The sequence below is a fragment of the Oryza glaberrima genome, chromosome 2 (genome assembly GCF_000147395.1).
Source record: "Oryza glaberrima chromosome 2, OglaRS2, whole genome shotgun sequence".
Lineage (NCBI taxonomy): Eukaryota > Viridiplantae > Streptophyta > Magnoliopsida > Poales > Poaceae > Oryza > Oryza glaberrima.
Window position 1 is genome coordinate 2,166,201 of NC_068327.1, and position 24,442 is coordinate 2,190,642.

At 40.4% G+C, this 24,442-nt stretch overlaps 3 protein-coding genes across 3 annotated transcripts; all 3 read right to left on the reverse strand.

Annotated features, from left to right (window-relative positions):
* Positions 1-7,624: 7,624 nt before the first annotated feature.
* LOC127763746 (L-arabinokinase-like) lies at positions 7,625-16,408 on the reverse strand. Its single transcript, XM_052288539.1, has 28 exons — positions 15,857-16,408; positions 15,494-15,670; positions 15,274-15,357; positions 15,071-15,147; positions 14,520-14,586; positions 14,247-14,304; positions 14,093-14,160; positions 13,941-14,003; positions 13,625-13,678; positions 13,421-13,523; positions 13,221-13,330; positions 12,993-13,112; positions 12,661-12,717; positions 12,088-12,251; positions 11,822-11,981; positions 11,639-11,722; positions 11,097-11,219; positions 10,794-10,924; positions 10,638-10,719; positions 10,296-10,383; positions 10,101-10,144; positions 9,920-10,015; positions 9,737-9,813; positions 9,433-9,648; positions 9,182-9,347; positions 8,833-8,904; positions 8,534-8,737; positions 7,625-8,380 (listed from the first exon to the last, which is right to left on the reverse strand). The coding sequence occupies exons 1-28, from the start codon at positions 15,992-15,994 to the stop codon at positions 8,270-8,272; spliced, it is 2,994 nt and encodes a 997-aa protein (XP_052144499.1). The 5' UTR covers positions 15,995-16,408; the 3' UTR covers positions 7,625-8,269.
* Positions 16,409-17,841: 1,433 nt separating this feature from the next.
* On the reverse strand, positions 17,842-19,813 carry LOC127761149 (uncharacterized). Its single transcript, XM_052285388.1, has one exon. The coding sequence runs from the start codon at positions 19,394-19,396 to the stop codon at positions 18,104-18,106; it is 1,293 nt and encodes a 430-aa protein (XP_052141348.1). The 5' UTR covers positions 19,397-19,813; the 3' UTR covers positions 17,842-18,103.
* Positions 19,814-19,916: 103 nt separating this feature from the next.
* On the reverse strand, positions 19,917-23,190 carry LOC127761150 (uncharacterized). The gene is made up of 3 exons (XM_052285389.1): positions 22,845-23,190; positions 21,189-21,453; positions 19,917-20,581 (listed from the first exon to the last, which is right to left on the reverse strand). Exons 1-3 carry the CDS (start codon positions 22,944-22,946, stop codon positions 20,268-20,270), a joined length of 681 nt encoding a protein of 226 aa, XP_052141349.1. The 5' UTR covers positions 22,947-23,190; the 3' UTR covers positions 19,917-20,267.
* Between the last annotated feature and the right edge of the window lie 1,252 nt (positions 23,191-24,442).

Sequence of the window (24,442 nt, forward strand, 5' to 3'; positions counted from 1 at the left end):
CGCGCCGCCGCGTGCGCCGCTCTTTCATCGGTGCCCGAGCTCAACACACACACACACCCCTGCCCTGCCTTCTCTCATGCGAGACCCCTCCACCGAATGTAGTATCGGCTTGGCTAGCTCCAGCGAAAACCATAGAAAAAAATTCCATTTTGGTTATTTGAGACACAGGATTATAAAAACGTAAAAGTAGAATAAAAAATACATGAATGAATATAAGTAGAAAGTCATGTGTAGAATAGAGTATCGAAAAATGGTCGTTGTTTCAAAATAAATCAACTTTTGCGTGTGTTGATTGAGAGATACGCAAAACAAAGTGAACCATTAGCGTATGATTAATTAAGTATTAACTATTTTTAAATTTCAAAAATGGATTAATATGATTTTTTAAAGCAACTTTCCTATAGAAATTTTTTTAAAAAAACACACCGTTTAATACTTCGGAAAGCGTGCGCGGGTAAAAGAAACAAACTCAAAGAACACAACCTAAGGAGTACAAGGTTATCATATCGTAGGTTGTTTAATTTTGGACTGAAAGAGTATGCATTAGATGGAGCACATGAAAAACATAATGAAGGGCCCCCTTAAAATGTAAGATTGTCAAAAACACGGGAATAGAAAAAACATAGAAATATGATGTTATGTCCGTTGGATTTCTAAGAGATTTGAAAACACAAGAAAGTTTCAAAACTACCGTTTGATAGCCATACATGAAAAACGTAGGAATTCAAGACACGGAAAGAAGAAAATGTGAGGTAAGACCTCAATGATATTTCTTGAATTTTCTCAAAACAATGGTATTTCCTTCATTTTATTCTCTCCATATCAATGAGGGGGTACAGTGATCTTTTAATCACCTACCTAATTTGTTTTTAACTAGCCATAACTATGTCTTGTTCCATAGTAAGATAAATACGACCTCATACCTCATACTCTTTATTTCATTCTATGTGGTCTCCCTAGTTTCATGTGTTTCTTTCTATACAAGTTATCCAAAGGCATAATTTTCTAAATTCTTATGTTTTGGGTTCCTATAAGGTTCTATAGCTTACAACATTTATTCATGTATTTTTCTTGTTCCCGCATTTCAAAGGAGGCCATAGACTCGTGAAGTGAGCGTAACTCAACTGGTTAGGTTCCTTGTGGTGGAACCACCGGGTTTTAAATCCTAAATTTGATACGAGTGCTCACATTTACGGCTAATTATTATTTCAGTGGTAGGCGATGTACCCGTCAATAGCGAGGCGCCAGTAGTGACTTCGTCAATCTCAAGATATACCCGTCCAGTCTTTCGGAGGTGCTCATAGGGGTAGGGTCGACAGCGAAGCTAGTGGTGACTTTGTCAATCTCTAGATATGCCGGTCCAGTCTTTCGGAAGTGCTTATAGGGGTAGGGCTAACAGCGAGACGCTAGTGGTGACTTCGTCAATCTCTAGATATGCCGGTCCAGTCTTCCGGAGGTACTCGTAGAGTGTGCATATGTACGTTTATAGGGGTGAGTGTACGTGTATTGTGAGCGCCTGCGTTTGTGCATGTTTCTAAGAAAAGGGGCCATAGACTCAAAGCCCGAATTAAACTGGCTCCAACTAATTTAGAAAAATCGGTTTCACTTTAGTAAACATGATTAATTATTAGAGTGGTAGATTAACAGTAATTGTACTACCATACACGTCACATGAGTACATGATGGTGCTCCGTACTTGTATATGTAAGCACCCATACTTCTACTTGAAACCTCGACAGCGACAAGTGCCAAGCACTAGCTAGAGAACCGAAGAAAAGACATGGCAAGGTCAAATGGCCACGTAGCAACTCATCACCAAAAAGATAGTACTACTACAAATTATTTTTCTTTTTTTTAAAAAAAAACTCAACAGCAAGAAGCCAAGATACCCGGTACTTGTAGTGGTACAACATGTATAGGCAGGTCAGGTCAGGTCATGTGGTCAACCAGCCAATGGAAAGCAACCGAGAGATGCCTTCCATGGATTAATGTGCATGGTAGTAGCAAATGGTGGCCAGCATATCGTTCGATTTTTCAGACACGGGACAAAAATCGTAGGGACTCAATCTTTTCGCTTTATACTTATCCGTTAAAATTTAAATTTTTAATCTTAATTTAAAGATGATTTTAAATTTTTTTTATTTTTTAGCATTTTACTTTTAGATCTATAGAAACACGTATATAAAAGTTTTATTTACCAATTACTTCTCATTTGTGAATATACGTTTGGCTTATTCCACGAATAAACCAAACAATGAGACCGGTACTCGATTCACCTTTTAAACCTCTCCCTTGTCTTATGAAGTATAATGAACTAAAAGTACAAGTAATTTACTCCTTTCATCTTAAAAGTACAAAATTTGAAAATAAATTTAGACAGTGATAGAAAAGTTAGAAGTTTGAAGAAAAAATTTGAAAGTAAACAAAGGCTAATTCACCTCCAGATGGAGTTACCGTCCGTACGGAAAAACATTCATACGGCAGACATATTGACACAAGATAATTTATTATAGGAGTAGAAAAAGGAAAAAGGAAAGCTGTCCTGAATGGGGAGCACACATCGATGGATTTGCCTTGTCTCCTGGCAGTGAGGCAAAGCTTATTCTCTGGTCTCCTCTTCCATGGGTCACGCCCAAGACAGCTTTGTACGACCTAACATCACCTGGTCAGCTCTAAATTCCATCTCTCTCTCGTCACGGGCCGCACCACCATCAGCAACCACCACCATCAGCAAAGATTCACGATGCTGTTAATTATGTATTAACTGTAACTATGAGGTTATTATAGGATATACTCCCTCCGTCCCAAAATAAACGTAGCTATAAGCTTTCGTACCCAACTTTAATCGTTCGTCTTATTTAATTTTTTTTATAAAAGCTAAAAAAACATAAATTACGCATAAAGTATTATTTATATTTTATAATCTAATAATAATAAAAATACTAATCATTAAAAAATTTAAATAAGACGGATGATCAAAGTTTGGTACGAAAACTCATGGTTGTGTTTATTTTAGGATGGAGGGAGTAATTCACAAAATAGTAAACGGAATTGCTTATGAAGTGATCTTACTTCATCTTAGTTTTATTAGCGTAGATGTTTATAAAAGGTCTACTACTCCTATGTGTTTTAAAAGTTCTTTTTTTATGAAATTAAGGAGAGATGTGGAATTAAATGAGTGATGGTTGTAATTTGATTGAGATGAGAAAATAAGTAGGCAAGTTTGTTTAGGATAAATTTTGAACGTTAGCATACTCTTATACTAATGCGAACCCGCTAGGGTTTGTGCCCGATCTTTCGATGAGAGGTAGGGGATAACTCGATTGGATGAAGACGACGTTCACGGCCCGACTACAACCGTCCAAAGACGCTGCACCTTAGCAACCGATACACCGTCTCCAATGGTCGCCGCGAACTTGTGGTGCGCGTCAACCCGGCCACGAGGGCACTCGTCCTGCAAGCAATCGAAGAACAAGCAAGAACAAGTAGAACAAGCACTGAAATTGCTAGATAAAGATGAAAGTTTCACTATCAAAACACAATATGGTGGGGTTCCGATTACAGGCAGACGAGCGGTTTAGCCAACACGCGCGCTGCGAGCCGGTAGCAAGTAGCTATCTCTATCATCAAAACCCGAGAAACCCTGAAGGGGTACCTAGCTATTTAAGGATGTGGGAGGACGACCAACGGTGCCGTAGGGTCGTTCTCCACCAGGTTGGGGCGCACCCCACATGGGCCCCACTTGGGCCGGGGTCCCAGACGAAGTTACAAGCCCATAAGCCCATTACAGGTGACGCAGCATCTTGTTTCTGCGATTGCCGTCGACTGAGATGGAATCTGGGAACAAGATTGGATCCGTTGAAAAGAGGGCTTGGAGGGCTTTCCATCAAGTACTCATGGACCCAAAACGGAGCTCGTATGAAAATTTGGTGGCCGTTTGAAGTCAGCAATGTAGCAGGTGGCCGAATCGAATTCCAGCTTTTGGAGGACTTGATCTTGACGTCTTCTTGTTGATCCATGATGTGAGCAATGGTTGTATCCATAGTAGCCATGGTCACATCATATACGGAGGGAGTTAATCTACACAGAGTTGCTAAACCAGAAATATAATTATGACAACTTAGGTTGTTTGACTACGACCTTATTGTTAAGCTTTTGTTTATACTTATGTGAATCGCTTATCAACAGTTTTTAAATAACTTATGAGTAGAAATTTTATACTGTATACTACTCCCTCCATTTCAAATTGATCTACATATATTTTTTTAAGGTTATTCCTAAACGATATACATATTTGTGTTCATTCATTAAGTCTATTCGTTATTTGTGCATTGGAGTAAATGGACATTGATGCATGCATCCATGCACACAAGTATTTATAACCCATATGCAATATCTTTATTTGCTATTGGCTAGAAAATAATGGGGATGGTGCATACATTAAGTCTATTCGTTATCTGTGCATTGGAGTAAATAGACATTGATGCATGCATCTATGCACACAAGTATTTATAACCCACATGTAATATATTTATTTGCTATTGGCTAGGAAATAATGGGGATGGTGCATACATGAGTTTGTTGCTAGAGTAAATATAGTATGAGAGAGTTATTATTTTTTCTTAGTCTTGATGTACTTATTAAATATGTAGATCAATTTGGAATGCAGGAAGTATATCTTTAGCGATTCAAAAGTTTTTAAATAAACTACAATGAAAACCTATAAAAGCAATTCCAAAATTAAATTTTACAATTCAAAAGTTAATTTATAAATATAAGCATAAGCTTTGAAGGAACTATCACGCCGGTATGACATGCATGATGCCGACAGTCTCTGCATTTTCAGCTTCACTCACATCTTTGAGTACTCCACTTCATTTTTTCAGCTTCAAGCTACTTCTAGTACTACTTCAGTACAAAACTTTTACTGTCATAGTGTCATGCAAATGTCAATAAGTGCCACCATCACAATACATCAATGTAAAGAAAGACTCATGATTTTTCCCTACTCTTCACTCCTTAATTTCACCTTTTCTTTTTCTCACTTTGAGCTTTCAAAGTATTCAAAATACAGTATCATGAGGGTCTTCAAAAGTCAGGAGAATCCAATATGCATGCAGCCTTTACTGCTAGATTTGGGACACTTGTCACAGTCTCAACGTTACAACAGTAGTAAAAAAAAGTTGCAGTATCAGCTACTAGTAATAATATCTTTTTGCTAAAAAGCGAGGGTGAAGAAAGTTACTGTTTAGAGCAAGTATAATATATGAGAAGACAAAATGCTGAGATGGATGAGAGCGGAGAGGATAGAGATGAGAAGCAGGCTGTAAGTTTAGAACCGGCTTAGGCATAGAAACCAAGAAAATCTGTGAGACAGACATGTGGACTATTATAGTAAAGAGTTAACCACTATATGAGTGAGCTGAGAGATAGGCTATAAATATCTATACAGTAAACAGTTGGCTGCATTATTATCCGTCCTACAGATCGTATGTTTGTCATAAGCCAAATTATTTTAAATTATAATTAAATTTATAAAAAACAATAATATTTACGATATCAATTGTTATCATTTGGTCCACTATGAAATATATGTTTACAGTCTATTTCTTTGATGAGATATATGTTATTTTTTCTAATAAAAATTTAGTCGCGCTTAGAATAGTTTGACTCAGACGAACCTAATATCTTTTTTATATTTTAAGAATAGAGGGAGGAGAAGTAAAAAATTCAGAGGGAATTGTCAAAAGTTTATGATTACAGTTAAGCTAGCTTGTTCAAGCTTAGCTGCCGACACGATCATCCAGCCGGCAGAAAAAAATTGAAAAGGAATTGCAACTTTTGTAGTATCTCTCCTTCACCACTGGACTGGAGTCGTCAGGTCACAGCGCAACAGCTTGTTACAGGCATATGCTGAGCTACATGTTCTGAAATGACCTCTGCAAACGGGTGAACCTCGCAGCTGCACTGCAGTGCACTCAACTGCATCTGAATTCTCTTGCAACCACTCAAATTCAGAGTAAAGAAAATTCTCATCTGCAGTGACTGCTCTGACTTTATATGTGAGATTAGTAATTTTGCAGGCCATGCCGACATGCACATTGGTTGCTTATCTGATACCTGTAGAAGCTAAGCAGAACATGTTCTTGCTGATGAGTTGCAGGTGAAGAGGATCTTATCCTGTCAAATTTGCTGCTGGCTCTTATAGATTTGGATGGCCATGATATCATCAACTAATCTTTATTTTTCTTTAATTAGCTTATACTGTGAAAAATTCTGATAGGTAATGACAGATATATATACTCACATAGCAAGGATATCTCTTTAGCTTGAGTGGTGTCATCTCATGTTTGCCACTGCAAATAAGCCAATAAACCATAGGCTCCAAAAGGTATTATTCTGCTAGGATATGATCTAAGATTCTAAGGCTCTCTTTTATCATCTCCTAACAGATAAAAGGACCATAGGTATTTTTACCTCCAATTCTATCTATCAAGAACAAGGCCTACAAATCATCAATTGCATACTTTTATTATGGTCCCAAACTTTATGGATGCAGCATTACAGCTAAATGACATGGAAGAACATCCAAGATGCATAGAAACGAATTAGCATTGAAGAGGTGTGTGCAAGAATCTCAATGGATGCCAGGCTTTTTGATGGCAATGGCTCTATGGTGCAATGCTCCTGGTCCAAGTGCGTGCATATGATTAGGATTGTGAGGTGACATTGGCACCTAATGTGTTCTCCTTGGAAGATAGTACATTGCTGTTGCAATACCCTACTTATCTGAATATATCCCCAGTTTATGCTATGAAAATTCAGAGTCTGTGTTTGATAAGTTTGGATTGTGTTCTTGACATGGACATTGCAAAGGGAGGTTGGCCAAGATCTAATTAAAAAATTTTGATCAGCTAGTAGAAAAGTGAAGGGGAAAAACATACAGCGCTTGGCTAACTTGTACTGTACTACTCAGAAGCAATGTGGGGGTCACACTGGGCCTGCTCTTTGATGTCTGATGCTAGGCGCTGTTTAGTTCGCGAAATGAAAATTTTTAGGTGTCACATCGGACGTTTGACCGGATGTCGGAAGAGGTTTTCGGACACGAATGAAAAAATAATTTCATAACTCACCTGGAAACCGCGAGACGAAACTTTTAAGCCTAATTAATCCGTCATTAGCACATGTGGGTTACTGTAGCACTTATGGCTAATCATGGACTAATTAGGCTCAAAAGATTCGTCTCGCAATTCCCCCCCTAACTGTGCAATTAGTTTTTGTTTTTATCTATATTTAATGCTTCATGCATGTGTTCAAAAATTCGATGTGATGTTTTTAGGAAAAAAAATTTGGAAACTAACTGAAAGCTATTGGAATCTTCTCTCTCTCTCTCTCTGTGTGTTTATTTTCTTTTTCTTTCTTTTTTTTTTTTTTGCTCAAGAGGGGACCAAAATTGTTGTTGTTGCAAAACCTCATAATCCAAGTAGAAAGTTTCTGATAGAGCAATTCAATCAGAAAGTTGTACTTGCATCTTGTGAGATGGCAGAAGCCAAATAGGCAGTGATACTTCATTTCTGTCAGGCAACAGTATAACTCTGATTCTAGACAACTTTCTGGCATCAACTTCTGCAAACAGTAACAAAACTCTAACAAGAAGCTAGAGCTAAGCTAACTGATCAATTATTCTGCTAAATGATTGTTCCAGATAATACACTAACTAAGCCCTATTCATGATAAGGCTGAATGAAATCATCATCCAGCTGCTTGATACTACCAAAAAAGGAGAAAAGGATGTGTTACTCTCTGAACATTCAGATCTCTCCAGGTTAGCACAACTTGCCATCTGAAAACAGAAGGCCATGCTGCTACTCTACAATGCCCAGTTTGCATCTGCTGTCTGCTTGATCAGAAGCCATGTCTTGTCCCTTGCAAATGCAACTGCTCCTTGATGCATGCATAGCCTCCGATCCAATAGTTGAAGTCGGTAGCCACTGTGTATCCATGCAAATGGATGGTGTTGAGGCTATCAGCTATTGCAGAACATCAATCTAAAGACTTCCATTTTATTATCTGGATACTGCACTTACACAATGGAAGTCTGCACCAGAGGTGCACTAATCACTAGAATTATTGCATGAACTAGAGAGCTTATTACTACCACATAATGAGATGACGTGATATATGTTCCATATGAACAGGTAATATTCAGGTTCCTGACAAATATTTGTGTGGACCTAAAATACAGCCAAATCTTCAGTTAGGCTGATGGTTATGTGGATCGCCGTCGAATCTTCAGGTATCCAAACTTGCCTGCACCTGGAGATGAGCCCTCGAAAACAATTGGTAGGTACCCGGTAGCAGCTTTGTATCTCTTCTGAATCTGAAAACAAATGATATTTTGTTAGCATGAAATACCATGAAAATGCAAACATTATGGTGAATCTCGTACTCTCTTGGAGGGTTTATCTTGGATCTTTGCAGTTATGGTCATCCATTGTGTACAACTGACAATAAAAAACGATGTCGAAAATACCTCAAAAATCTCTTCACTGCTTTTCAAGCAATTTTTCCCAATGACACAAACCGAGCCCCCAGATCCTCCACCAGTTATCTTTGCACCAAATAAACTAGGACCACCATCCTGTGATGTCTTCCTGTGCTGGACTTCTTGTACCATATTAACAAGCCTGTCGGTTCCATCAGAACCAAGCCCACAAGCATTGTAGCTGTAGTGGCACTGCCAGAAAACAAAAGGGTCAATGCAATGCCACTGACTGCTAATTTTGTGAATCAACATGTACAGTGCTGGGCTTTCATTTGTAATACTGATACCTGATACATCAATTCTCCAAGGGCCGAAAGTTGCTCAACTGTTTTGGCTGCTGTTAACAATGCTTTGAAGGCCTACATGTGAGAAGCATAACAAGTGTCAAAAATATCAGTGAAAGGAATAAGCTATTCTTTATGGAGAAAAAAATAAAGCTGGTTCTGAAAACCATGCGCTTTCAAGATAGTTTTCTGACTTGCAGACATCTCAAAGAAATATTTTGAAGTTTAAAATTACAAACAATGAGGATAAAGCAGCAAGTGCAGTAGAACATCAGAGAACAACATGCAGGGATCTCATCAGCAACCATTATGAACGGAGAGGTGTAGATACTCTGGATTTATGATATCAAACCTCAACTCGGAAGTTCTCGTATATAGGATGTCTGGTAGGAGCCTTCACACAGTAAGATCGTTTTGGGTCAACAGTTGTTACTGCATCATTATGATCTCCATACTTCTCCAAAAATGCATCCCCAGTTATGATCTCTGGAATATCTCTCGCGTAAACAGCTTCATATCTGAAATTTTGCCACAAGTCATAAAACCTGACATACACTATGAAGGACCATATAAAATTTGCTGTCAATATCAAGGTAATGAGACCTATGAGGTGGTAGGTTGCATAAATACTCCAGCGAAGCTTCAGATTTCAAAAGATCTACACCATGTTCTTCGTATTCATCAGAATTTGTGTTGCCTGATTGAATAGGAGAACAGGAGGGTAATGATTCTGAAAGAAGATCAGATGCAGCACACTTGATCATCTTGCGTCCCATGTAAGTGCCTACCCTTACAGAGCCATAATCAGTCCCACCAACACTGCATGAACCAAAGAAGATTATGGTTGACTATGCATCCCAACAATAAAACCAATCTTGCAAAAGATATCAATATGGAAAGTATTTACCTATGTCGTATCCCAGAGTCAAGACCCCAAAATCGAATGTGAGTTGGAATGCTAACTAACTCTTTCACTTCTGCAGGCTGCAGCAAAATTTGATCAATTAATTATAGAGGAAATGCAAAGTTGGACTGAGGAATGACTGGGTCTGGTAGCTACTTCCTCCAGGAACTGGGTACCCTTACTAACCTGACAAATCATTGCAAGAAGTTTGTTAGCTTCTCCACAAGCAGATGTCATTTGATCCATTACACCACAAGGTGCTCCAACAATGCGATTCTCAACCTGCATAGTCACCAAAGAATGACTCTCTGTAATAGAAGACCTACCACATTCTGAAGCTATATCCCTTCATTTATTAGTACTTTACCTTTTGGCAGAGTATGGCAAGATCCCGTGGAGGGATATTTAGACCTAAAGCCAAGAAAAGAACATGAATTGATGTCAACTAGCATGCCCAGTTAAGTTAAATGAGCAACAGTGGTGGCTGCTGCAGAACTTGATATCCAACCAAAAGAAAAAAAGTAGTGGCATTACAACATAGATGTTCAAGTCAATCGCTTACCATAGGCAGCAGCAATAGCAGACATACTGGCGACCTCCACTGATGCAGAAGATGAGACACCTTTACCTTCAGGAACTGACGAAGAAACCTGAGGATTCAAATAAAATTATCATGAATGACCAATACAAACATTCGAGTTAGAGCACTTGATTGATTAGAATGTGGAAGGAGAAAGTGTGAAAGATGTTGTTTTCTTTTTGTGACTAATAAACAATATTCCTTTTGAGTTCTGAATATCTCTTTATCTCCCCAATATGAGAAAGGTGACAAACTGGCCAAAGAGGTGGAATTTTACATATATTACTGCATTCTGATTGAAAAACAGAAAGGATCAAAGCTTACCAGAATGCTCATGCTGTCTGTGAAGACCACACCTAGCTCGGTCATCAACACAAGGATTGTTCCAGCAACATATGCAGCCCATCTGAACCAGAACCAAGAATGAATATGCATGATAAGTTATCATTTTTATAGAGTAAAACAAAGGATCTTTCTTACTTTTGGGATGGGTCCTGAGAGAAATATTCTTTGGCCTTATCATAGGATATTGGTTTGTCACCATCCATAAAATCAGATAGGTCCATATCAAAGGTTGGTGCACGATTACTCAATTCAGAACCAAATGATACCTGTACAGACATATTTAGTAAGAAGATCCCAGTCGCCCAAATGATCTGTGAAGCATCCAACTAAATATATGCTACATCTTTGGTTGTCAAATGAATTAAGTTTTAAGAACGCATAATAAGGATAAGAAAAGGAAAGTGAAGATGCTTAGAGAGTTAGTGATAAATAACATACAATTTGTAACAATGGCACTGCTCCGCCATTTGCTAGTTGCCTAGCTTGTGTATGCTTCCATAGCTTCTGCTTCATAGGATTACTTCTCTGAATAGCAACATGACAAGCCTCTCGAATGGGCATCTGGTAATTTGGATCATCTCAATGTCTATCGCATATGTCAAAAGAAACTCTTTCTTTATGTTTTAAATATATCAAATCAATCAATAACTTAGTAACTTACAAGGAGACATAATATTTATTCATCTATCTAAAAATAATTGTAGGAAGGTCTATAGAACATGCATGTGTTCAGAGTTTTCCAGGTATATGTCAATATATCATTCCACAATACATGCAGGAGGAACCCCTACCTTCAATGGTATCAAGAGGAGATGCAAGGAAAGTTACAGAAACAAACTAAAATGATAGTCAAATGCAGAATTGAAGAATCTTTAAATATTGAAAATTTGAAATCATTTGTGTGAAAGTTTTATCACATAGTGGAATTACAGGAAGGCTCATCTATAAGAAATGCCACTTTCTCTTGCATTTGAAACTACCTGTAATACAAGACTTCCTGAATAATCCGCGATGCCACCCATGACATCTAATCGTCCAGGTGCTCTTGCAACATATATTTCCTCCTACAACAGAATAAATCATTCGAAAATGATTTTCCCCTAAGAAATATCAATAGTTTCCCAAAAAAATCAGAGTGTATTATTTTTATGCTTGTATAGTACCTCCCAATCAAAGAAAACAGAAGCAGCAACCCTCTCTCGGGATTGCTTCTCAGGGCTCCTTGGATCATTTCCAACAAGTCCTGATAAACTAGTTAAAAATGCCATTGTATCAGTTAATCCTTGTATGTCCCCATGGAGTATCTCGAAGTCCTCAAAAGATCTGACACCAAAACAAAATTATTTGAATGGATGGGGATATGACAAAGTGTGTTGTTGGATAAAGTACATGTTATTATGAGGGGAAAAGAAAGGATATGGAAACTTACGACTCTGCACTTCCATTAACCTCATGATATGTTGGTGCTGGACGAACACCGATTTCTTTCTCAGACACAGAATACCAGTCAGGAATTCCGACATCTCTCCCTGGAGCCCTTTGTAGTTGATATCCTAGCACTATGGCATCACGCAAACGTCTTGCTCCGCTCAACTGCAATTGTAGAGTAGTGCAAATACTAAGTCCAGAAGTTGTGAAAAAAAAACTCTTGTAACTTTAAAACTTCATAGGTTTTCAAGTTCCAGAGCAGCAGATAAATCCTCTGTTCTGAATTGGGAATTAGCAACTAGGTGGACAGTTCCATAAAAAAAAAATATTCTTGAGCAAAAGAATTAATAAAAACCTCCAGGGGTGAAATGCTTTTAATGAGTAACATGACAAGAAAAGGCAGAAGTGTTTACTTATGTTCAACTTATCACTTTATATGTGTAGTATGAAAGCAACAAAAGTTCCATACGACACCAAATACAGATAACTGAAGATATCAAAGTCTCACTTTTATCTGAAAGTTTCAAGGTACAACTGAACAATAATATATCAACGATTTATGTTAGTAACTCACCTTGCCAGAAATATACTTCTTGCCAACAGCAGTGCCCTGGAGGATATGTGCAGCCACCTGAACGAATAATTATTAGCTTATCTTGTATTATAAATGCAATCAAGAAAGTCTGAATCACATCTGGTTTGAGGAAAACATGATGCAAGTATCCAGTTGACTCTTCATGACTTACGGAAGAATTGATTCAGGATGCACTTCAACCTATGGCTATTATGGTATTTCAGTTTTAAAAATCAGCCATCATAAAAAAAATAAAATTTACAAGATGGTTACTAGCTTGAGTTCCCAAACAACCCTCACAGACCCATATCTGAGAACTGTAAGGACATTACCTCGCCACCATTTATTGGACCATCATAGCATGGATGAAGTGTTATAGCACGTTGCAGATAAGGTTTCCAGTGTCCAGTAAGTAAATCCCTCCGTACCATCTCAACGCCACATTGATAATGCTGTTTATTAGGAAGAAAAGAGGATATAGAACAGGACATCAAGGTTCATGACTGATGCTCTATAAGTATGAATTCTTAAAATGAAACTATACTTCGAGATGTTTCAACCTCAAGCATATTCCTCAAAAACGGCTCTTCATTGAAATAATCTCTACGAACAAATACAAATGGCAGCTTGTAAGCCAAAGCCTCACTCACAGTGCCATATCCAATTTTCCCTATGCAACAACCAACAGAATTGTTACATGTCTAGAAAAGAAATAAGGCAGTAAATAGCCCTAACACAGATAATATAGCACTGTATTTACCAAGCATGCAGTCAGATGCTGCCATCAAATCAGGTGTATAGGCGTCCTTTGCAAGCTTAATGAAATTTGGTGGAAGCTCTTGAGTTTCAGATGCACCACATACCTTTACGAAAATAGAATTTGGCCAGAAATGTTGTCCAGACATTATTAAGAGAGAGATAGAAAGAAGAGAGAAGAAAACACGTAGTTTCAAAGAAAATATACCAAACAGAGCCAACCATCAGGCAGCCATTCTTTCTTCAGTTTCCATCCTGCAGGCTGAAGAGGAAACCATCACAATGGCATTACATCAGCAATACTTGCATAAGATGGTAGCAAATTCAACTGTGGATTGTACTGACTACCAATAACAGCAGAAAGACAGAAACCTTAGCTGGTCTAAACGGACATATTGATTTAACATAAATATATCCCTTTCAAAAAAAATGATTTAACAGAAATATGCAACTAACATCCATTAATTGAACAAAATCGAGCATCTATAAACGAGAAAGAACATTCGGGCTATTTAATGGTTTACCTGTCCTCCAAAGTTGAAAATGACCACCTTAACATCATCTTTAATTCCTAATTCCTTCCTCACCTGATATATGGAGATTTTTTAAGTCATCAAGAACTGAGAACATGGGTTGAGTGTTCAGAGCAAACATTGTCCAGCAGAGTTGTACGCACCTCAGATCTAGATTTATGCAATCTTCTCACCACAAGAGGAACATCAATGACATCACGGAAAGCAGGCACTGCAGAAGATAGAATTAATCACGAGTACTTCAAACCAACATGCAGGATCTTTGGATATATTATTCATTCAGACATATAGACGTACTAGGGCAGTATCCAGGGAGTCGTAGTAAGAATTCACAATGTGAATAATCTTCTGCTATCTGCAGTTGATGCCAACATAAATGCATGGTTATTGAACAGGCTGAATTAGTCTCAACTTGCAACTAAAGAACGATATTACAGAGAACAGTTTTCTCAAAAAAAAAATCAAGAAATTTGAATCCGGTGTCTAGGTGGCTTTAGGAATTTAGTAGTTAGAACTAGCAAACCAATTAGACAATTTTGCACCATTTTTGGGAAATGAAATGACAGGCACCTGCCACACAATTGAGCGATGATGATGTCCAGCTACTACGACATACTCTGCATAAATGAAGTCCCAGCTGCAAATAGAAGGTGAAAATTAAAGACCGTGCTTTGATTAAAAAATAACTACTCAAAAAAAGAAGCAAGAAAAGCTGCAAATAAAATTATCCATGTAAATTTCTTCAATAGCCCGAATTATAAAAATAAATGGAGAGAAAAAAATATGTTTACAACTAGTCAATTTCGGGTAAAGCCATAACTAAAAGTTATTGTTAGCATCACTCAGAGCTGCAGATTTCTTGTGGGTTAGTAGATAACTTTTGTGTGCAGCGTTAGTACTGATTACATCCGGAAATGAATGTTAGCAGGCAAAACATATAAAAGTCAGGTAATTGTAGCAACTATGCACTGATGAAAACATATAACCCCAAGCAAAATGTTAACATAAACTTGGAATAATATGGGAACCCACAAAGGCTGTAACTAATAATTCTAAAGCTCACTCTACATCCTCATTGCTCCTTTTGACCCATAGAATGAAGCAACCACAGAAACACTAACCTGAAATTGGTGACGCACACCGATCGAATGCCGGCATCCGCAGCCGCCCTGCACGCGACCGGGACGACATCTGAAACCTGACCAAAGACCAACAACACCACATTTGCTTCAGATGCTGTAAAGATTCATGGAGACCCCAGATAAAAACAGATATAAAAGAAAATCCATTAAGTAGGAGGTGTTAGCATCCTCAGGAGCATTACCACTAGGTCGGCCTTGATCGTGTTGAGCCATTCCACCTCAGTCCTCAGAATCGATTCGCGTGGCACCACGGCCGTCTGATGATACTGCATTCGGCACCACACAATCAGGCCACAAATCCACAGGCAAAGCACAGCACAGCAAGAGCAAGAGTGGTGGATGTTGTAGCAGTAGCAGGTAGTAGAATAGTAGAGTGGAGATATTGGAGTATGTTTCTGGAACCTTCTCGAGGGAGGCGAGGCGGTCGACGGTGAGGGCGTCGGCCTGGACGGCGCCGCAGTCGAGGAGCACCTTGCGGATGTGGAGGTTGGGCGAGCTGATCTCGGTGGTGAAGACGAACTCCGGCGCTCCGGTGACCACGTGCACGTCGTGCCCCGCCGCGATCAGGTGCCTCACCACCTGCACCCACCACAAACCAAAATTCCATCACCCCAAAAAAAAATTAAAAAAAAAAACTCAAACAGCAGCGAATCAATCCTCCATCCAGCCACGAAACCAAAATTTCATCGCGCGGAGACGAACACGAATCCTCCCCCAAAAAAACGAGCAAAAAAAAAAAAAAAAAAAGAGAGAAGACGACGAGACCTCGAGCGCGCGGGTGGCGTGGCCGAAGCCGTGGCCGGTGATGTAGTACGCGAAGACCAGATGCTGCGGCAGCGCCGACACCACCGCCATCGCCGCCTCCTCCTCCTCATCACCACCGCCGTCTCCACGAATCCTCATCGCCGCCGCCCCCAAATCTCCCGGAATTCTCCCGCAACAACAACAAAAAATCGACACCTATCAACGACTCCACACTCCACACTCCTCCTCTCCTCTCCCTCTTATATAAGTCAGACGATCAGCCATCGATTGATTGGGAGACGAGACGACGTGGACTCGTTGGTTGGTGTTATCCGAATTAACGAACTGCCACGCATGAATTTTGTTGTTTTTTTTTTGGTTTTTTTTGTTGGCGCGATGATTTGTTGCGGTGGTGGTGGCTGCCATTCCCGCGAATCTCTCTCTATCTCTTGGTGTCATTGCCGCGATTCGCATGGTGCCTGCAGAATCAGGCGCAACAAAAGAGCAGATGAAAGAAGCAACAGCAAGTAGTAGCTGGGGGAGTTAGGTTTTTATCTTATCCAATTCCAGTAGCAGCCAGGACGATTCGCGTATATCCTATCCTATTGTTGGATTATGAATTTATATCCGATTCGTTGTCCAACTAGTCCAACCTCCTCTGCAATTGATCAAACAAAATTAACCTGTAAGGGTTAATTGGATAGGATAACCTTTTACTTAATTGGTTAATACTAGTAGATTTTACAGTAGAGGCTAGAATAAATTCTATGAATGGAAAAATTCTTATGCTTTCTACCTTTTGTAGGTTTCTCTATCATTTAGGCAAGGATTTTTTTTATAACTAAGTAAAGTGTTAATAGTGTTAATAAATTAACCCTTTAGTTAATTTGATAACATTCTTTTGATAATAAATTTTATTATAACAAAAAATGCTAATTTTATAGTGCTTCTTAACGGTTTCATGGGAGGTAACACATTTTCTATGCCTCCGGTTACACTAATAATTTTGTATCTTTAGTTACATCCCAAGAACCGTAAAATTTCACCAAAAAGTATCATGCTTAGTTATTTGGTTAATAACTAAACATGATGTAAAATGTGGATAAGGATAATTAACGTTGTAGAGGTATTTAGCATGACATGAACATGCATGTAGATGACTGAAGATTTGAAGATCTTAAGGCTATAACAAAATTGGCATTTTTCAAACCAAACTCAAGGAAGCCATGAACATGTTATGACATCCTTCAATTTGACACCAAGACTCAAAAGAAAGGATCTTGAGACCAAGACGGAACATATAACATCAGTCCAAGTCATCAACTCAACCCATCGAAGGGGTTGCGTCTACGCCATGACCTCCTTGATTAATTTGGCACTTTTGAGTTTTGACTTCGATCAAGGGATTTTTTTTTCTCTCTCTATGAATTCTATTAACCTCCAAGTTTTTAATAAACGACGACATTAACTTTTGGACGCATATTTTAGCATCTGTCATCATACTTTAAACCGGAGGGAGCAATAATCAACTCCGTTACCAACTATACATATCAATATAGATTAAATTTCAGAAAACTATAACTTTAGTTACAAAACTATCAGTTTGCTGTAAAAATAGCATGTGAAATTATCATAAAACTATAACTTTTATGTTATATACTGATACAATACATATATGTGACAATTATAGCAGTATACTCCCTCCATCTATTTTTGATAGTCATATTTCATTTGATAGTCATATTTCATCTTGGCACACAGACCAAGGATAAGTAAGTTTACTTATCATCCATTTAAACATGCTACTAGTCATTACTCATAAACAAACGATTCATTAATATTTATATTTCTCGATGCCCATGTAGCCAATCTTGTGTGGAAGAATGGAGTCACGCATTAAATCCGAGAAAGTCTTCAAGATGATAGGCTGTTGGATTGAAATATGCCTATCAAAAATAATTTTTTCAGATTTAGAAATATAACTATCAAAAGTAGATGGAGGGAGTATAACGTAAAAATTACAGTTTTGTGATAATTTCTCACGTTATTGTTATTGTTGTAGCAAACTGAAACATGTCGCTAATGTTGCATCAAACTAATAGTTTTTGCACTAAAGTTGTACTCGTTTACTCGTGAATATATGATCAGCAATGGTTCAGTTGGTCACAAACTCACAATCGCAAGATCACAGATGCAGCCAAGAGCAAGTCCAAACACACAACAACAACGTTGGCTGCTGCAGCCTGCGAGCCTGCAATGTCGCTCAGCTCAGAACACCCAGTGCAGCGTCTCGTCGTCGTCCTTCTTCGGCCGGCCGCGCCGCCGGCTGCTGCGTCGTCTGGCCTCGCGCGTGACGACCGTCTCGGTGGAGAGCACGTACCGCCTCACGGCGCGCCTCGCCATGCGCAGCGGCGCCTTGCCGCTCGCCGACGCCTCCACCTCCACTCCGGTCACCACCGCGAACCTCTCCCTCACCTCCGTCTCCTCCTCCTCCTCCTCCTCGCCGGCGGCGGCGGCACTGAATCCCCAGCGCCGTGTCGTCGTCTTCGATGCAGCTTTCTTCTTCTTGTTGTTGGTATCGAGTGGTCGTCCTCCCACCTCGACGCGCGTCGTCTCGAACAGCTCGGCGACGCACAGCCTGCCGCCGCCGAGCGGGACGAGGTAGGACGCCACCGGGGCGGGCCGATCCTTGCGCGACGGGCGGTAACTCCATGTGTGGCGCAGCGACGGGGGCGTGGCGGTGAGGTCGGAGGCGCAGAGGTGGCCGTCGCGGTGAGGGGAGAAGCCGAACCAGAGGCTGTGCTCCGGGACGTGCTCGGCGCGGCCGCGGAACAGGAGCGCCCAGTCGCCGGCCTTGGACCACGCGCCGCTCGCCGTGTCGAAGGAGAACGTGCCGTGCCGCTCCGTGGACACCCAGATTTGGGAGTCGCCGACCACCGTGTGGGCGGCGACGCGGGCGGGGCCATCGTCGCCGCCGGGGTCGAGCACGTAGGGCGGCGCCGGGAGGGAGCGCCAGTGCCAGTCCTCGATGGCGGTGGCGCCGCCCCGCGGCGGCGCAGGCGGGAGGCCGTGGACGAGCGCCTCGAAGCGGTGCTCCGCCCCGCGCATCCGCGGCGGCTCCGGCGGCGCCGCCTCCATGACGTAGACGCCGTCGCCGACGGTGAAGGCGATGGGGCTCCGCTTGGGCGCGCGCATGGCGGGGAGGAGGCGGACGGCGTGGGCGCCGCACCTGTACAGGATCAGCAGGAAGCTGCGGCACTCGCCGTCCACACCGACCACCTTGTCCTTGCCGCCGCCGAGGATCGTCGCGCCGCACCTGCCCCAGCCGTGGCCCTGGGGTCTATAGATAGCCTCGCCGGCGCGAGGTAGCTGCGCGTCCACCATCGCCGCCGCCGCCGCCGCCGCCGGGCGCGGGCGATCTGCGGCCGCTGATCCGTCGCCCCCGCCGGTTGGCTTTCTCGGCGGGAAGAAGCGCGACATGTCGATGCGGCGGAGCGCGAACTCCTCGCTGCCCCACGCAGTGGGTTTCTTCACCAGCAGATGCAGAAACCGGCGGCTCATCCTACAACTACCGATCAATTTCTCGACGGCGGCGGCGACGGCAGCGGCTTTCTTCCTTTGGCCGTACCGGCTAAACCCCTAGCTTTTCGCGCGTCCGGTTTTGTACTGATAAGTGATAACCTTAAATACCCCCTGTCCCTAAATATTTAACGTCGTTGATTTTTTAAAATATATTTGACCGTTCGTCTTATTTAAAAACTTTTGTGGATATTATTCAAAAACTTGAGTAGTAGTATATTTAACGATGAATCAAATGATAAAAAAGAATTAATAATTACTTAAATTTTTAGAATAAGACAAACGGTTAAACATGTTTAAAAATGTCAACGGTGTCAAATATTTAGAGAGAAGAGCAAAAGATTTCCCCTGATTTGCACAAAGATATCCTAACAGATAGTTTGAGTAAAATTTCTCAAATTTCTGTTTGAAATCTACAGGACACAAATATGTGCAATACAGAGTACGACATAAGAAAAGGAACATATCTACAAGATCACAAATGCGGAAGAGGCGAAGAGCATTGAGGTGGCAAATCCAAAATGCTAGATAAATTAATTGGATGCCAACATACAGGCTTGTGTTTTTGTAACAACAGTGTACACACTCTACTAGTAAAACATTAATAATGGGCAAGATCAGGACTATTTCTAAGGTGTACACTGAAACACTTGAATGGGCAAGATCGGCTCTATGCTAGGAGGAGCTATTATGCACATAACAATCATTTTAACAATTGATCTAATGATCAGCACTATGCACTACATGGCAGCCATTTGAGGTACTAGTCGTGGATGCTAACTAACTGGAGGATTTCTTCATCCTTCCTGTAAGTAAACAGCAGCAGTCAATTCACAACAATGGCATCTGACCGTCACCTTGACCACATAACAGGTGCTGAAGGGTTTGGTAGCGACGATGGGGTCATGCAGTGTTGTTGCCACTGGTGAAGGCTTTCGCCATCGATTGCTGCGACATTTGCTTCAGGAGATTCCTCGACGTCCATAGAATCGACTTCATCAGACTCCATTGGCACTTCGAAGAATTCTCTCTTTTCTGAATCTGAAGCAGACCAATTAGATACCGTGGCAATTTGTGGTGGTGTCCAAGGAACTAAAGCCAAGAAGTTGCTGCACCCAGGAGATTTGTCCTCCAGCCCGTGAAAGTTCCTTTGCATAAAAGCCTGATCTGAAAGATGAGAAAGAAAATGGTGAGGAGCAATTTCAAGGTATGGATGATAATCCTGTCCTGACATACAGGACATGAGTATAACACTAGAAAATACATACACATAAAGTCCGGTGCGCCATACAAATATGCTAAAGGAGTTCAGCGGGCTTTCTTCCTTAAAGTTAATCATCTAATGCTCATCACTTAAAACAGAACTCACACAAAGAATGTCACCAAGTATAAGTGTGCTAAAAGTACAAGACAAAAGCAAATATAAAATCAAGAGAAACGCGTGCAGCTAAAAAACCTGCATGCTAGCAACATAGCCTAGAATATTTGTTCGACTACTAGCCAGTTGCCACAAAACTAAACGGTGAGATCTTTGCAAGATAAGTTCTGTGTATACTTATTTCAATATCAAGCTTGGATGCATCACAGATGTAGGATGTAAAACACTAAAACGCCTAACACTTAAAGTAGCAATAGCATCTTCTCCTATATATCTATCACATTTGACACACGCACGACATACTGTAAAACTACAAAATAAAGTATTGCAAACATTCAAATATTCAGAAGAGTATAAGAGTAAGTTATAAATAATACAAAATGTTGAGTAACTTACTCTTTAGACTACGTATCAAGTCTGGACTGATTATGATTGAAGGGTTCGAGGTCCCAGGACCAATGCATGCAGTGTTATCTACTGGCTTGTATAAAACAAGTGCCTTGTCCTCACTTGATGGATGAGATTCCATGGCACCTCCCAGCATGTCTTCTATAATGGGCATGCTAACAACACTGTGGATTTCCTCTCCTAGCATCTCATGTCCAAATGGCATGGAAGGACCTGGCGTCTCTTCTTCCATAATAGGTGGAAGCCCAATATCCTACAAACAATAGTCGACATTTATTCAGCAAAATGTGACACCGCAGCAAATTTATTGAATATGTACTTACAGGGAAAGTAAAATATTGAAAACCAAACAAATGCTACAAACGATATGATGCGCATTTATATCCTGAAGCAACTAGCCAACTACAAATGAAACCTAGTTTTCTTCAAGCAGAACACTCCTACTGGTTAGTGGTAATGTTGAATGAGGTATCAGAACCAAGGTGAAATATGGCAATACATTGCTCAGTAGTGAGAATATCTCCCACTAGAACACTGAATTGGGATGGTGATGTCATAACAAAATCATGCATGCCACGCCCACACCAATGATGGACATCTTATTAACAAAGAAAGAAAAAACAATGTCACTACGAAGATGATCCATTGAAGTACCGTGAACCACAAGAAAAGGTTTGCTAGTGGTTCCATACAGATTTTGACGAACAGAAAGGTAGAGTTGTTTCGTTTTGATTAGGAACCCTCTGTGATAACTGTTACTGCTGAGTAAAGTCATATTGGATAATGCTATAATGATAAATTTGGAGAGGCCATTCATGGTGCTGATAAAGCCTATATAATGCTCCCTCCAATCAAAATTATAGAACTAAGTTTAGTTCTCAACGTCGAATATTTTGACTGTAGGGAGTATCTAAATTATAATCCATTGAAAAACTACATGAAAGATAGTTTAGGGAAACAGCTGATGACACAGCTACTGTAGAAATGAATCAAGTACTCAAATACATAGTATTAGCTATGCTTTCACTCAGTTATTTTATTTCGTTGGGAATCTGTTGTTTTCTAAACTCCATCATGCGACATGCAGATGTAACCAAGCAACTCCAAGGTACTGACAAGCAAGAAAAGGAAATCCGGTAAACAAACATACTGCAATAACACGCTAAATTCTTGGATGGGAACAGTTGTCATGGTAAGCCCAAGATGGCACTTTCTCAGTGCATTTACCATCTTTTCTCAGCCTCTCTTAAAAATCTCATTGCAAACACGGCACCCGCGCAAAATCAGGGCACCCATAAGCATCCCGAAATACAACCTAAAAATGCACCAAACTACCTGGTAGATATCGCATAATAATACTCCAACTAACATTAAACCAAGCAAGCTCATAACATGCATCAAACTGCTACCAGTAACCAATAGCACGCCTAATCATAGCTATAAAAGTAAATCTATGATCCCAGGCTCCACGCATGAACTACAATAGAAATATCCAAATTAGAGCCAAGCACAAAGCTATGAAACCTAACACTCGCATCGAAACAGTACTAGAGCATGGGGGAAGACAGCTCGGCTACTCAGCTACACAGACCAAACGAAGCCGTAAGGGGGGGAGGGGAGCAAATGGCGGTGGCGGGAGCTCACCAATCTGCGGCTCTTGGCGGCGGGGCCGGAGAGGGAGAAGTCGGAGAGGCCGTCCACCACCTGGTCCAGCTCCTTCCTCTTCCCCATGAACCCCACCATCATCCGGCTTCCCCCAAAGCAAATCAATCGTGCTGGGATCCCGCGGGTTCCTCGCGAGTCCCAAGCTCGAATCGAGGCGCGGGGATGCTGGGAATCTGGGACTGAGCTGTGGTGGGAGCGCGGCGATTGCCGGCCGGCGGGCGGCGGCGCGGGGAGCGGCGGGTTTCGCGGGATCTTGGCGGAGGAGGTGGGGTTTGGCGTGTCCGCGTGGGGTAATTTTGCTGGAGTTTGGTGGGTGGGTGGTGCCTCGCACCGGATGGATGGTTCCAGAAGACGGGTGGGTGGGCTCGGAATTGGAAATCATCCAATCGGATTGATCTTGTGGGCCTAAATCGGGCCGGGATTGAGGCCTAATATCCGAGTAAGGAAATGTTTCTGTTACAGACTCCATCGTGGCATATTTGCAAACAGAAAATAATTTGAAAATAAAAATTTTATATACGTGTTCTTAATGATATAAAAGTAAATACTGAAAATAAACTACGATGAAAAAATTCTAAAATCAAGTTCAAACTTAAGGTTGAAAATTTAAAATTTAACTTATAAGCATAAACATAAGCCAAAGAGACAATTTCGTTTCTGCCCCTACTTTGATGTCTAATATTGATTTTACCCCTACTTTTTAGGGTTTTCGTTTTTACCCTCACTTTTTTGAACTAAACGCTTGTTTTGCCCCTACTTTGGATGGTGAAGTTAACGGTGTTAAGTAATTGACAAAATGACATTTATACCCTCTTATGTATGTTTATTAATTGTGTTTTTGTCCCCATTTTATGCATGTAGCTTTAGAACTTTATTATTGTGAGTATATTTAAAATTAAATGAAGCACATTGACTAATATCTAAAGGGAACAGATAATTACATTTTACAAAATATTGTCAAAATTTTGTTTAAGTTCTATCAAAATGCTGAAATTTTGTCAAAATTCCATCAAATTCAGAATTTGTCCATATTGTTATATTAGTCAATGTGCGTCATCTAATTTTAAATATACTCCCAAAAATAAAGTTTCAAAGCTACATGTATAAAATGGGGACAAAACATAATTAATGTACATATATGAGAGGGTATAAATATCATTTTATCAATTACTTAACACCGTTAACTTCACCATCCAAAGTAGGGGCAAAACAAGCATTCAGTTCAAAAAAGTGAGGGTAAAAACGAAAACTCTAAAAAGTAGGGGTAAAATCAATATTAGACATCAAAGTAGGGGTAGAAACGAAATTGCCCCTAAGCCAAAAGATGTGGTTGTACCTTTGTCAATTAAACAATGAGTCTGATTTTCTCCCTAAACTGCAAAACTGTATGTATGACACTTCACCCAAATATCAAAATCAGGTCGATTTTAGACAATTTTGGATTGATGCCAAAATATGTCATACCAATTTTTTTGGTAGTAGTAAATGTGATGGGTTAGTTTGATGTTAAATTGTTGGTAATGAACATGTTCAATTTGACATAATCGTATAACTTTCTTCACCATAATATGGATTTA